We start from the raw sequence: 15,975 nt of genomic DNA, 5'->3' as shown, positions 1-15,975 counted from the left end.
CTGTACCCCTGTTCAAGACATGCTGGTAATTTTCTCTCCATCAGCCTGTAATGGTTGGTTTTAACCAGCAGGGGGAGCCCTGGAAATCACCCAGTGCCTGGAGATTGGACTGGATTTATTATTGTGGATATTTATGGCACTATTATCCAGAATCAATGTCGACGCGTGTGGGCGCGATGGGTGTGTGGGCGTGTGGATGTGTGGGTGTGGGGATGTGTGGACGCAGTTATGTTATGCATTGGTTTATGTTATGTCAGTGGAATTCCATTAAGTTCTCGCATTGTGTATTGTGTTTGTGTACACACGCGAATGTGTATTTTTGTGATTTATGAGTGTGTGCATGTGTGTGTGAGAGAGTGAGAATCATGTGTCAAGTGACATAAATCACATCAAAACACTGTCTACAAAAAAATAAATAAAAAATGCAGTACATATGTGCGTTTAAAACGTATTGGCTCACATATTTCCTGAATGCAAGCTCACCGCATGTCCGAATCGGCAGAGAAACTGTTAGTATTCCCTAACCATGAAATATTGGATGTTTTGACGTGTATATGGCAAATACGCTAAATGCCGGGGAATACAGCGGCATGTATAATGCATCTTACTGTTGACCCTGGAGCAGTCCGCTTATGGACCCTAGTGCGTAAATTATGTGCAACACCGCCTCCCAGTGAACAAAGTGCGCAATAGCAGGCACAGTAATTCACGACACTGGTTGTTGACATGCAACAGTAGCGCGCAGTCGCGCAGTGTGCAAGCACAGTGCCACGAGCCTGGGTATCTAACCAACGATACGCAAGGGTGATTTATCTGCATTTCAGCGGCCGTTTAATTAGTACTTAACAAAACAAATAAGGGTGTTGCTGGTAACTGAAGTTACTCACATGTCGGTGTAATTGAAGATTACAGATCTTATAAATTCTAATCATATTTTATACAAATGTAATGTCAAAGAACTCGGACTAGGAAGAAGCGGGTTAGATAATTGATGGATGGATGGATGGATGGTATTATCAAATTGTTTATTTCCCCAAGACCACACGTATTTTATAACATAAAATCTGAACGCTTTATGAGCAGACTGGAGATAACTACAACTCCCAGAGGCGCTTATGTAAACGCACTTCCGGAAAGAGGATCTCTGATTGGGCACTGGAAGGAGAATCTTCAGGAAAAAAAACACAAGGCGACGAGAACCATCAAAACATAAACAGAAAGTACTGTGGAAATCGCAACACTTTCTGCTTTGTTTGGCATGCGCTTTAAGCACACGACCCTGATGTCAAGAAATCTAAACTGCAGACCGCCGGTTCGAGGAGCCTGAGGTTCTTGTCGGGATTAGAAATTGACACCGACGATTAGGATTTAGCTGACAGTCGGCGGGCCTACTGGAGGTGACAGCGTTTACACGTTAGCTTGCTAGCTAGCGTACAAAAACTACGAAGTCAAACGTTATCTAACCGTGCTAACTCACTGGGAAATACGACGGTATTTTAAAACAATGCGTGTAGCTGAATTGTGCAGTTGTTACGGAACTTGACAATGATGTTGAAATGTTGGAGAAATTAACAAGAATACGCAACAACGTAGCAAGACATTTGTCTAAGTGGCTAGCGAGCGCTGCTGTCGTATAGCGCAGCTAACAGGCTCGCTATTTTTAAAGACGTCGATATTGTACTTTTCTAGTTTAGTTTCTTTAGCGCGTTTAGCGTCCTGTACTTCGCCTCAGCTTGTCCTTAATCTCCAGATGCGAACGGTAGTGGAGCTGGCGGAACAATCCGTCTTTAACCGCTTGCTGCCCACGAGCAGCTGGGATTAGCCAGCTATCTTGCGTCATTTGCTGTTTTATTAACAAGCTAATGATCAAATGTAGCATGTTAACAAGCTAACCTTAACGCACTTCCTTACAGACAATTGAGTCACACCTGACGAAGATTGTTAGGTTGTGCATTTACGGTGAAGACGTTTCACGGCGCTGACACGAAGGTAGCTAGTTTGCGAATATTACAACAGGGACTCTATTTCGTGTTATCACGTTGGCTGAGTGTGCAGATGGTTGCTCGCGTTATTTTTGTATCCATCGCGATTGCAGTGATTTATAGTGCTCCACGCGGTTTATAGCGGTTTAAACTGCAAGCAAATACCGAACAGCTGCTTTATTTAGCACGGCTTATTCGCTGTATTGTGAAGCTTTTAACTTTTAATTATGTATTTATAGAGTTATAACGTGTTTATAAATGGGGAATCAGGCTACTCCACGCTATGATTACAAACGGATCATATCAGTTTGTTATTAAATGAGTTTGGCTGAGTGACATTTGAGTTGATTGCAAATGAGGCTTTCTGTCTCCCCCCACAGGCTGCCCTCGGTACTGAGGGACTCAGAAGACGATGGCTGACCGCGAGGGGAAGTCCTCTATCAGACCCGGTGAGAAATTTGCTCTCTGGAAACCAGCTAGATGAAGCACTGAAAGCAGAAACATAATCTCTCTCTCTCTCTCTCTCTCTCTCTCTCTCTCTCTCTTATATATATATATATATATATATATATATGTGTATATATATATGTATATATATATGTATATATGTATATATATATGTGTGTATATATTTATCTGTCTAACCTTGTCTTCTTAGGCTCAGAAGACTCGGATGGAATAGGACAGAGAGACCCCCCTACTCCCCCCTCCACCACTGATGGACACCCAGACCCAAGTGCAGGTATATGTGCCTCTCCTCCAGGTTGCATCATTTAGAGGGTAAGACTGCTAGCCAGGCATTGACCCTAGTGCAAGATTGGCCAACGCTACATAGACTGTTATGTAAGATTATGTTAGCGTGGCGTTGCACTCTAGTGTAAGACTATGCAGGCATCACATTGGCTGTGAAGGTTTTGGGATGAGCATGTGTAGGCACTGAGGAAAAGAGAGACTTCTTGCACTGCTCTATCCCCCCCGTCCCGCACCCACAGAGGCCCCGCCCACACCGGTGCTGGGGGCGGGGCGGGACAGCAGCCTGGCCCTGGAGGAGGAGGACACGGACAGCATGGACGGCAGTGGGCGCTACTCCCTGACGGAGGAGGGGGAGAGGGAGAGCGAGGGAGTGCGGGGTGGAGAGAGAGAGGGGAGGAAGAGGCGGAGGGAGCAGGATCGGCCTGCTCACGGCTCCTCCAGTTCCGATGAAGATGAAGACCAGGATGAGGAAGAGGAGGAGGAAGAGGAGGAGGATGAGCAGGCCATGGAGGCGTGGCTGGGGGCGGAGCTGCAGGAGCTGGGCGGGCCCGCCTGGCGGGCGGTGCCCTCCCTGCGTGCGCGGGAGATCGGGCGGGGCGCGCAGTTTGTGAAGCGGGTGTGTGGAGCGCGGGGCCTGGTCCAGAGGCTGGAGCTGCAGGCTCGGCTGGAGAGGCACACCGGCTGCGTCAACACGCTGCACTTCAACCCGTCCGGCACCCGCCTGGCCTCCGGCAGCGACGACCTGCGCGTGGTCATCTGGGACTGGGCCCGGCGCCGCGCAACGCTGGAGTTCCACAGCGGCCATAAGAGCAACGTCTTTCAGGTGAGCACAGCCAGCCCTGGCCCTGTGAGCACAGGCAGCACAGGCTCGGTGAGCACTGCCAGCACAGCCAGCACAGGCTCATTGAGCACAGGCAGCACAGGCTCCGTGAGCACTGCCAGCACAGGCTCAGTGAGCACAGCCAGCACAGGCTCATGAGCACAGGCAGCACAGGCTCTGTGAGCATAGGCAGCACAGGCTTTGTGAGCACAACCTGCCAGGGGTGCAGTGGTTTCCGAGTGCAGTGATTTAGGGGTGCAGTGAGTTATGCGTTATGCAGTGTTTTGAGGTTTGGTGTTCTCCACCCCAGGCTAAGTTCCTGCCGCACAGTGGTGATTCTACTCTGGCTATGTGTGCGCGAGACGGCCAGATCAGAGTGGCTGAACTCTCTGCTACTCAGCGCTGCAAAAACACCAAGCGTGTGGCTCAGCACAAGGGTGCCGCCCACAAGGTAGGACAGAGAGAGAGAGAGTGTGTGTATATGTGCGTGTGTGCGTGTGTGTGAGGGGTTCAGGTATGATTTGTAATTACTGTGAATGCTGTTTTCTGTTTAGTAATGCCTGAGATAAGTGCTGTGGTTTGATTGGTAATGCCTAATATGAACACTGTGGTTTGATTAGTAATGCCTGAGATGAGTGCTGTCGTTTGGTGATTCCTAATACGAGAACTGTTTTGATTGGTAATGCTTAATATTAGCATTGTGGTTTGACTGGGAATGCCTAATATGAGCTCTGTGGTTTGATTGATAATACCTGTGATGAACGCAATTGTTTGATTGGTAATGTCTGTGATGAGCGATGTAGTTTGATTGGTTCATTTATATATATCATGTCGTGTAGCTGGCTCTGGAGCCTGATTCCCCCTGCTCCTTCTTATCTGCTGGTGAGGACGCCGTGGTTTTTGGCATCGACCTGCGCCTGGATCGGCCCGCCACGTGAGTCTCAACGCTGTACTACGCACTGCTATACTGTACTACACCCTGTCATACTGCACTATGCACTGCTATACTGCACTATGCACTGCTATACTGTACTACACCCTGTTATACTGCACTACGCACTGCTCTACTGTACTACGCCCTGTTATACTGCACTATGCACTGCTCTACTGTACTACGCCCTGTTATACTGCACTACGCACTGCTCTACTGTACTACACCCTGTCATACTGCACTATGCACTGCTATACTGTACTACGCCCTGTTAAGCCGCGTTTCCACCAAAATTACCCGGAACTTTCAGTCCCAGGAACTACTTTACCAGGAACTAAAAGGTTCCTTCAGCCAATGGTTGTCTGCGTTTCCACCGGGGTCTAAAGTACCGCGAAGATTAGGCAAATTAGCCCACTGACATTGTCGTCGGTCCATCTGTCATATGATTTCTTCTGTAACCCCATACTACCACCGAAGTAGCCTACATTATTTTCTAATAACCGGGACAGCCCGGAGGAGTTTATTCCACTTGTATACAACGGGTTACCAACAATGACTATATATGGTTACTTTTGTATTTATTGATTTTCATATATCCTCTCAAACACATTCATTAACAGCAGAAAACATGCACACGTTGTAAACAATTTGCTGTTTTATTACTTTCTCGTCGTCAATTCCATATAGGCTAATCGCAAAATGACAAGAACGAAAACTCGGACTTGCGTGAAAATGTAAATTAGTAGTGGTACAGCCACCGTTTGCTTTCCTTCGAAGTTACTGCTAGCCGAGCAGCGAAGTGTGCCCTCCAGATGCGAACCATGCACCATAAATGAGTCCATAGTCTTCCTGGTCTTTTCGTGGAATTGAAAAATGGCAGTAAAATTGAGTAAAATTACGGCAGTCTGAAAAAGCTAAAGGGAAGATTACTAGAATTAACCTGTTATTTTACCTGGATAAAAAGTGCGGAAGGTGATTTCCAGTTTGCTTGTACTGTATCACCAATGTTAATTATGCAGAACTACCGCATACCTCACATAACTGTATCAAACGTTTTGAGTCAATTACAACGGGCTAACAAAGAAAATCCGGAAGAAAATATTCAGCAACCGTTTGAATGTTTTGGTAGCCTACGTAATTTAGCATTTTATAAAACGAATACTAAAGCAAGAAAAGAACAGAAGAGCACACGTTATAATTCCAAGACGTTGACAGGCTATAACCAAAAGTAGGCTACTGCGCCGCGTAACATACAAGTTTGATTTGAAGTTATTATGAAAATAAATTGGTTTGCCGCTGCATATTTTCAAACATGGCGGGTAATGGCGGAAAATAAATACAACACAAATGCTACGAGTACTCGACCAATCAGAAATGTTCAGCGCTGCAAGCTCCACCCAAAAGGTTCCTGTACTTTCGGAAAGTACTACCCCCCGAGCAGGAACGTTTTGGGGGGTAAAACAAAGCCCCCAGAACTAAATTTAGACCCTAGTTCCTGCGGTGGAAACGCACCGAGTTCCTCAAAAGGTTCCTAGTTCCGGGGTATAGTTCCTGCGGCTTTATACTGCACTACGCACTGCTCTACTGTACTACACCCTGTCATACTGTACTATGCACTGCTATACTGTACTACGCCCTGTTATACTGCACTATGCACTGCTCTACTGTACTACGCCCTGTTATACTGCACTACGCACTGCTCTACTGTACTACACCCTGTCATACTGCACTACGCACTGCTCTACTGTACTACACCCTGTCATACTGCACTACGCACTGCTCTACTGTACTACACCCTGTCATACTGCACTATGCACTGCTCTACTGTACTACGCCCTGTCATACTGCACTACGCACTGCTATACTGTACTACGCCCTGTCATACCGCACTACGCACTGCTGTACTGTACTACGCCCCCGGCATACTGCACTACGTACTGCTGTACTGTACTACATCCTGTTATACTGCACTATGCACTGCTATACTGTACTATGCCCTGTCATACTGCACTACGCACTGCTGTACTGTACTACGCCCTGTCATACTGCACTACGCACTGCTGTACTGTACTACGCCCTGTCATACTGCACTACGCACTGCTGTACTGTACTACGCCCTGTCATATCGCATTACGCACTGCTGTACTGTACTACGCCCTGTCATACTGCACTACGCACTGCTATACTGTACTATGCCCTGTCATACTGCACTACGCACTGCTATACTGTACTACGCCCTGTCATACCGCACTACGCACTGCTGTACTGTACTACGCCCTGTCATACTGCAATACACACTGCTGTACTGTACTACATCCTGTCATACTGCACTACGCACTGCTATACTGTACTATACCCTGTCATACGCACTGCTGTACTGTACTACGCCCTGTTATACTGCACTACGCACTGCTATACTGTACTATACCCTGTCATACGCACTACGCACTGCTGTACTGTACTACGCCCTGTTATACTGCACTACGCACTGCTATACTGTACTATACCCTGTCATACTGCACTACGCACTGCTATACTGTACTATGCCCTGTCATACTGCACTACGCACTGCTATACTGTACTATGCCCTGTCATACTGCACTATGCACTGCTATATTGTACTATGCCCTGTCATACTTCACTATGCACTGCTGTACTGTACTACGCCCTGTCATACTGCACTACGCATTGCTATACTGTACTACGCCCTGTCATACTTCACTTTGCACTGCTATACTGTACTACACTCCTGGGCAAAAAAATGGGCCAAGCCCAAAATGGCAAAAAATTAAGCTTTTAATGGTCTTAACAAATCATTGGTCAGAAAATTAGCAAGAATTAAACAAATGCACCCCTGAGACCTCCTGTGCCACCATTTGTTTACTTTTGCTGCAGTGAACTGTTTGGGGACAAGCTAGAAACCGGGAAATTCACTTTTACAGTAGACAAATTAACATAATGTCAAATAAGAGTTATGTTTTGTATTTGGTTGCATATCATTTGCATGCCATGACTTCCTGATGTCTGTGACCTTTCAAAATCATCAGAGTCTAGATATCTTATTTTCAGGTTGTCCTACAAGCGATACAAAAACTCTTTGCATTTGAATGGATCTCTATGGGAATTGGGGGGTGGGGCTAGATTCAGCTGTAAATTATGCTGATACAGTATGGAACACATTTGTTGGCTAAATGGCTTTAAGTCATCAAGGGTCAAAGGTATCAAATGAGCCTCAAACCACTGTGCTGCTGCCAGATTTGCAGTAGATACTACAAGCATTGTTTCTCCTGAATATTTTTTCCATTGAGTTCAACAGGAAAATTAATCAGGAGAAACAATGCTTGTAGTATCTACTGCATACCTGGCAGCAGCATGGTGGTTTGAGGCTCATTAGTACTACTATCGTCTGATATACCATAATATACTGCACACTGTACTATTCTCTGATACTACACACTGTACTTTTCTTTGATATACTGTACTATACTACACACTGTACTATACTCTGATACACTGTACTAGCCTCTGATATACCGTTCTATACTGCAAACTGTACTATTCTCTGATGTACTACAGACTGTACTTTTCTTTGATATACTGTACAATACTACACACTGTACTAGTACAGTGTGTAGTATAGTATCAGAGGCTATCTTCTGATATACCGTTCTATACTACACACTGTACTATTCTCTGATATACCGTTCTATAACTACACACTACTATTCTCTTATATTCTGTACTATACTATGCTGACTGTACTGTACTTGCAGTAAGCTGGTGGTGGTGAAGGAAGGAGAGAAGAAGGTGGGGCTCTACACCATCTTTGTGAACCCAGCCAACACCCACCACTTCGCCGTGGGCGGGCGAGACCAGTATGTCAGGTGAGTTCCTCTCTCTGATTGGTTCCTTCTGTAGTATGTATTTGGATGACAACATGATTTTGATTGGTCGAGAGGGTTTTGATTATTTTCCTATAACTTGCCTGGAGAAAGGATATGAAGTGTTGCTATGAAGGAGGCGGTCCTTATCACTGTTTCACATGAAGCACTTTTGGGTGGGGAAACTCAGCTTTGCTTTTGGAGCGACTCACAGATTGGCTGTTCATTCTCCTTCTCTAATGAACATTAGTGCTGAGCGTACTCACGGTTCGTTACAGGGCCCAACCCTGTCTGTAAAAGGTGAATGTGTGCATGTGCCACTGTAACAAAATAGCAAAATGGAATGAAAAAAAGTAAATATGCTAACTCTCACACACACACGCACGCACACATACACACACGCACAGAAGCGCGCACGCTCACGCACACACGCACACACGCACACACACACGCGTGCAATCACACACGCGCAGCCCCTGTGGATTAGATGAATGTCAGTATGACGCGTGTTTGTGTGCAGGGTGTATGACCAGAGGAAGATCAGTGAGAATGATAATAACGGCGTGCTGAAGAAGTTCTGTCCGTCTCACCTGCTGTCCAGCGAGAGCAAGACCAACATCACCTGCCTGGTGTACAGCCACGATGGCACAGGTAAAGACACGCGCACGCATGCACGCGCGCACACACACACACACACACACATGCACGCACGCACGCACGCACGCGCACACAAGCACACACACGGTTTCAGGATGTCTCTCTGTTCCCTCTCCCTTGTCTGTGTTCCCCAGAGCTGCTGGCCAGTTACAATGATGAGGACATTTACCTGTTTAACTCCCAGCACAGCGACGGGGCCGACTACTGCCGGAGGTACAAGGGCCACCGCAACAACGCCACAGGTGAGGCCCGCAAAAGGGTGTGTGGGGGTAATTTGGGGTTTAATAAGACTACAGGGGGCTTATTGGAGGGGCGTGGCATAGGCTGACTTGCCTGTCTCTGTTCCACAGTGAAGGGGGTGAACTTTTTCGGGCCCTGCAGCGAGTTTGTAGTGAGCGGCAGCGACTGCGGACACATCTACCTGTGGGACAAGAACTCCGCTCACATCGTCCAGTACATGGAGGGAGACAAAGGAGGAGTGGTGAGAGAGAGGGAGGGAAGAGAGGGAGAGGGAGAGAGATGGAGAGATGGAGAGAAGTAAAGGTGTGAGGGAGGGAGAGAGTGAGAGAGAGGGAGGGAAGAAAGGGTGAGGGAGAGAGATGGAGAGAAGTAAAGGTGTGAGGGAGGGAGGGAGAGAGAGGGAGGGAAGAATGGGGAGGGAGAGAGATGGAGAGAAGTAAAGGTGTGAGGGAGGGAGAGAGAGAGAGAGGGAGGGAAGAATGGGAGAGGGAGAGAGATGGAGAGAAGTAAAGGTGTGAGGGAGGGAGGAGAGAGAGAGGGAGGGAAGAATGGGAGGAGGAGAGAGATGGAGAGAAGTAAGGTGTGAGGGAGGGAGGGAGAGAGAGAGGGAGGGAGGGAGAGAGAGAGGGAAGTAAAGGTGTGAGGGAGAGAGATGGAGAGAAGTAAAGGTGTGAGGGAGGGAGGGAGAGAGAGAGGGAGGGAGGGAGGGAGAGAGAGAGGGAAGTAAAGTTGTGAGGGAGGAGTAAAGGTGTGAGGGAGAGAGATGGAGAGAAGTAAAGGTGTGAGGGAGGAGTAAAGGTGTGAGGGAGGGAGGGAGAGAGAGAGAGGGAAGTAAAGATGTGAGGGAGAGAGTGGAGGAAGTAAAGGTATAGGGAGGGGAGAGAGGGGAGGGAGAGGGGAGAGAGAGAGAGAGAAGGGGAGTAAAGGTTCGAGGGAGGAGTAAGGTGTGAGGGAGAGGATGGAGAGAAGTAACGGTGAGGAGAGACTGTAAGTGTAGATGGAGGGAGAAAGGAGGAGGTGAGAGAGAGAGGAGGGAAGTAAGGAGTGAGGGAGAGAGATGGAGAGAAGTAAAGGTGTGAGGGAGAGAGAGAGAGGAGAGAAGTAAAGTGTAGGAGGGAGAGTAAAGGTGTGAGGGGAGGAGAGAGAGAGGGAGTAAAGGTAGAGAGGAGAGAAGTAAAGGTGTGGGGAGAGAGAGAGAGGGAAGTAAAGGTGTGAGGGAGGAGTAAAGGTGTGAGGGAGGGAGAGAGAGAGGGAAGTAAAGGTGTGAGGGAGGAGTAAAGGTGTGAAGGAGAGAGAGAGAGAGGGAAGTAAAGGTGTGAGGGAGGAGTAAAGGTGTGAGGGAGAGAGAGGGAGGAGGAGGGGGAGGAGAGAGAGAGGGAAGTAAAGGTGTGAGGGAGGAGTAAAGGTGTGAGGGAGAGAGAGAGAGAGGGAAGTAAAGGTGTGAGGGAGGGAGAGAGAGAGGGAAGTAAAGGTGTGAGGGAGAGAGAGAGAGAGGGAAGTAAAGATGTGAGGGAGGGAGAGAGAGAGGGAAGTAAAGGTGTGAGGGAGGAGTAAAGGTGTGAGGGAGAGAGAGTAGTAAAAAGGTTTGATGTAATTGATGCGCTTTGTTCCTTCATCCAGGTGAACTGCCTGGAGCCCCACCCTCACCTGCCAGGTTTGGCCACCAGTGGGCTGGACCATGATGTGAAACTCTGGGCCCCCACCGCCGAGACCCCCACTGCACTGAAGGGCCTGAAAGAGGTGCGTACCGCACACACTGTACTCTGAGCTTACTCGCACTGTACCCTCATCTTACTCACACTGTACTCTCATCTTACTCACACTGTACTCTGAGCTTACTCACACTGTACTCTGAGCTTACTCACACTGTACCCTCATCTTACTCACACTACTCTGAGCTTACTCACACTGTACCCTCATCTTACTCACACTACTCTGAGCTTACTCACACTGTACCCTCATCTTACTCACACTACTCTGAGCTTACTCACACTGTACCCTCATCTTACTCACACTGTACTCTGAGCTTACTCACGCTGTACCCTCATCTTACTCACACTGTACTCTCATCTTACTCACACTACTCTGAGCTTACTCACACTGTACCCTCATCTTACTCACACTACTCTGAGCTTACTCACACTGTACCCTCATCTTACTCACACTACTCTGAGCTTACTCACACTGTACTCTCATCTTACTCGCACTGTACTCTGAGCTTACTCGCACTGTACTCTGAGCTTACTCACATTGTACTCTGAGCTTACTCACATTGTACTCTCTTCTTACTCGCACTGTACTCTCATCTTACTCACACTGTACTCTGTGTACTCACGCTGTACTTTTACCCTGCGGGATTGTGCTGGTGCATTTGGTGCAGTCATAGTGGAGTTGTTTACTGGTAATGTGGTGATGGTGGTGGTCATGAAGATGGTGATGGAGTGGGGATGAAGATGAAGGTGATGACAATAATGGTAGTGATGGTAAATTTAATGATGACAATGAGGTGGGAATAATGCTAACAGTGGTGGTGATGTTGACGATGACGATGAAGGTGGTGATGCTGCTGTTGCTTCTCTGCAGGTTATGAAGAAGAACAAGCGTGAGCGTGATGAAGATAGCATGAGACATGGAGATCAGTACGACACCCAGCTCCTCTGGTTCCTCATGAGGCATATGAGGCACAGGAGAATACAGAGGGTAAGAGACCAATACCGGTACCAATATCCGAGCCAATACCAGTATTTATACCAGGACCAATACCGGTACCTATACCAGACTCAATACCTGAACTGGTACCAATACCTGAACCAATATCTGAACCGGTACCAATACCGGTACCTATACCAGACCCAATACCTGAACCAGTACCAATACCGATACCAATACTTGAACCAGTACCAATACCGGGACCGGTACCAGGACCACTAACCGGTACCAATGCCAGAACCGATATCAGAACCAGTGTGTACCATTAGCAATACCAGTACCAACATCAACATTGATACTGTTACCAGTTACCGTAGCAGGTTCTATACTGTTACTCCAATACCAACACCATTACCAATAGCGGTATCAGTGCTATTACCAATACCATTATCAATACTTATACCATCATCAGTACTATTACCAGTATCAGCCTTGATACAGTCTTCGATATTGATACTGTTACCAATAGCAATAGCAATATCAATGCTGTTACTGCAATACCAGTATCAGTATCAATAGTGTTACTGCTGTAATGTCAATATTGCCACCGGTACACTGATTACAGGCATCTGTGCTATTTATAAAGCAGTTTATGGTAGCTACCTCAGTACGTTCCCACAGTGTCTGTCGTGGATATCTGGCCCATGGTGTGTTTACTGTCCTGGTTGAGTCCCCACAGTGCAGTGTGTGTAGTGCCCTGGTCGAGTCCCCACAGTGTGGTGTGTGTAGTGCTCTGGTTACTTGCCTCAGTAACGTGACAGAAGTGTGTGCTGGTTTCTCTCAGAGTCGCCGGGGAGAAGCTGGGGGAGATGGAGACACCGATGAGTCCTGGAGTTCAGCAGACTCCTCCGATGAAGAGGATGCTGGAGCTGACCATGTGCAGTGCATGTCCTCCTAAACACACACGCAAACACACACACTCACGCGTGCACACACACACTTGCGCGCACACATTCATACTCGCGCACACATGCAAGCACACACACGTACCCTCGCACGCACACACCGACACTCACACGTACACACACACACACGCTCATGCGCACATTCAGTCACACACATGCACGCACACATTCACACTCGCGCGCACACACACACACACACACACCCCTTGAAGATTTGACTGGCAACATTGCTGTCTGTTATCCAGGAACGGCGACAGATGAAAGAGGTTGAAAATGGAGGGAGTGAGGGATGAAAGAGGACAGGAACCTAATGCAGATTGTAAACCAGCACTCCCCCCCCCACCCCCCCCCTTGTGCTGCATGTCACCTGTTCCCTGCTTAGAGGCCTCCTTCCACCCCCCCAGATTTAGGAGCCGCACGCAGGCACTGAAAGAGGACTGCTTCTCTGCCCAAATTCTCAGTCTGTCCGTCTGTCCCAGTCAAAGCAAAGCCAGCCAACACAGACGGAATGATGGACGGATGGATACATTGGAAATGTCACAGCTTTCTTCTGCTTCTTTTGCCATCAGATTCTATCCCAAAATAATATTTAGAGCACTTATTATCAAAAGATGACTATTTAAAAGAAGAAAAAAAACAGTCAAATCAAAGCATTTTCTGACTGCATATTCAACTCCTTCCTTTCCTGGACCCCCCCTGCTCACTTCCTGCAAGCCTCACGCAGAAGATACCCAATCAGATGTGTTCTGGCAGGGGCAGTGAGGTGCAGGTGTCAGTATTCAGTGCACTGATCAGCACACCGTCTCGGAGGCCCTCATGGATATGCCCAGCGTGGTGCAGCAGCCGTGTGGTCTCCATTCAGTCACTGATCGCTCGGGTGGAGCAGCAATGTGGTCTCCATTCAGTCACTGATCGCTCGGGTGGAGCAGCAATGTGGTCTCCATTCAGTCACTGATCGCTCGGGAGGAGCAGCAGTGTGGTCTCCATTCAGTCACTGATCGCCCGGGAGGAGCAGCAGTGTGGTCTCCATTCGGGTCACTGATCACTCGGGTGGAGCAGCAGTGTGGTCTCCATTCAGTCACTGATCACTCGGGTGGAGCAGCAGTGTCATCTCCATTCAGTCAGTCACTGATCGCTCGGGTGGAGCAGTGGTCTCCACGCAGAGAGAGGAGCAGTCAGGAGATGATTTGCACACCTGAGCTGCTCTGTCTGAACACCTGGGCATCGTGAATGGCTGCAGCAGGAAGCAGGATAACTTACCATCAGATTCACCTTTTCCCTTTTTGTACCTGGAATTTAGAAATGAGACCTCTATATATATTTTTCTCTACAGCTATATGAGTGTATAGTTGTATAGAAAAAATAGCTGTTTGACAAAGTTAGAAAAAAATGATTTCAGATTGATATTAATGTAAAAACGTTTATACTGTATTTCATCCAAACATACAATGAGGAAAGGAAAAAAAATCTTTTTGTGCATTTGGCATTTTGATGACATCCACAGTATTGAATCAGTCTGGGACACAACCTTGTTTCTCTCCCTTCCTTTTCTAGTTTTTTCTGTTGTTTTTGCGGCTGACCGTGTTCTGCTCTTCTGTTCTAACGTGTGATTGGTGCAGTAAATGAGAGATGCTCAAGATTGTGTCCCGCCTCTTCCTTCTGCTCTCTGATTGGAGGATCCATCCACTGCATTTCTTCTTTGTACTTCACAAGGATGTCATTCTTACACTGCCCTGCCCCTTCACGAAAGCCCCCTGCTCTGCTGACCAGATCTCTGGCAGCTCAGATATTCAGGGCTTTTGCAACCAAACTGAATAGAAACAACAGGCTCTGTGTCCTAGTTTTATTTGTGGATAATACACAGAGAACTGTGTAAAATACAGAGCTTCTAAGGGTCACCATTGTAGTATAGTTCATCCATTTGACAAGCACCCCCCACCCAGTCTCATCTGCAACTAGAGTGACTCCTTGGACAATAGCATCTATCTAGGAGTTAATAAAAATAGTCTTTCACCACCAAAAATTCACATTATTTCATAGCAACAAGATAAAGCTAACAATAACCTGAAGGTTATTGCCAATACAGTGGTGAAAACGCTGCTCACTGAATAGCAAAATAAACTTGTAAGTTTTGTGGAATTATACCACGTAATTCTATGATCAATATCTGCAACTAAATGTGGTACAAATATACAGTTTTACCATTGGTTTTTAATGTAAAGATGTTCCTTACAAGATTCCAATGGTCATTTATGGTCTTGAACTATCTGCTTAAAAAATAAACACGCAAATAGAAAGCAGGGGTAGGTATTTACAGCCACTTGTGAAACCCCATTTGCAATTTACACTGCTGTACCTGTTTTCAGTTTGTTCTTTTTTGATTAATTTATACGGCATGTTTAAATTTTAATTTAATTTAATCTCTCTAAATTGACTGTAAGCTTAGGGTTGTAACTGGGTAGCTGTTTCGTAGGTGACTTAGTTAATGCACTCGTCTTAACTACTGCTTGTATTTTTGCATAGACTGCGTTGTTGCTGTTCTCATTTGTGTTAGTGTTAATCAGTTTAACCTAGCGCTTATTCCCTGCCCTTGGAACGGTACTTCTCTCTAGGGTTTTTCAACACACTTGTTCCTGGTTATGGTTATACACTTTGTTGTATGTCGCTCTGGATAAGAGCGTCTGCCAAATGCCTGTAATGTAAATTTTATCACAACAGTTGAGATCCTCCTGCAATCACATGTTGTGCATTCAACCATAAGATTATGCAGTATTATACAAACACTTGCTGAGGCGTAATTGTTTTATTCTTTCTGTTTTTGGAAAATTTTACTAATTTTGTCAACTCATTGACTAAAGCAAATTTGGGAAGTGGGTCAGAAGAGGAGGAGGAAACATGAAGTCAGCGAGGAGGCAGATGAACATGGCGAAAATGTGCGTATTACTGCTTGTAACATTTCCATATTTATGTTGTGTCATTTTTGATATTGTTATATTCGTATTGGTTGTAAGAGACAAATGTTATCTTTTGCTAAATATGCTCAGCATAGTTGAAAGGCTGAGCTTAGCTGTTAGTATAGGGCATTTTTAGCGAACCA

At 46.7% G+C, this 15,975-nt stretch overlaps 1 protein-coding gene across 3 annotated transcripts; it reads left to right on the top strand.

The window, feature by feature from the left end:
* The first annotated feature begins 1,095 nt into the window (after positions 1-1,095).
* On the top strand, positions 1,096-14,515 carry dcaf8 (DDB1 and CUL4 associated factor 8). 3 transcript variants are annotated; one of them, XM_064342184.1, is made up of 14 exons: positions 1,148-1,397; positions 1,914-1,989; positions 2,363-2,431; positions 2,641-2,724; positions 2,975-3,558; positions 3,866-4,006; positions 4,395-4,489; positions 8,260-8,370; positions 8,888-9,018; positions 9,159-9,266; positions 9,375-9,505; positions 10,885-11,004; positions 11,848-11,964; positions 12,758-14,515. In XM_064342184.1, exons 3-14 carry the CDS (start codon positions 2,395-2,397, stop codon positions 12,869-12,871), a joined length of 1,773 nt encoding a protein of 590 aa, XP_064198254.1. In that variant the 5' UTR covers positions 1,148-1,397; positions 1,914-1,989; positions 2,363-2,394; the 3' UTR covers positions 12,872-14,515. The 3 variants fall into 3 exon arrangements, with proteins under 3 accessions (XP_064198255.1, XP_064198254.1, XP_064198253.1); XM_064342185.1 differs by lacking the exon at positions 1,914-1,989 and having other exon boundaries at positions 1,096-1,220; XM_064342183.1 differs by lacking the exon at positions 1,914-1,989 and having other exon boundaries at positions 1,149-1,397.
* The last annotated feature ends 1,460 nt before the right edge of the window (positions 14,516-15,975 follow it).

The sequence above is a fragment of the Anguilla rostrata genome, chromosome 7, assembly GCF_018555375.3.
Source record: "Anguilla rostrata isolate EN2019 chromosome 7, ASM1855537v3, whole genome shotgun sequence".
NCBI classification, from domain to species: domain Eukaryota; kingdom Metazoa; phylum Chordata; class Actinopteri; order Anguilliformes; family Anguillidae; genus Anguilla; species Anguilla rostrata.
This window is presented reverse-complemented; position numbering and strand designations above follow the sequence as displayed.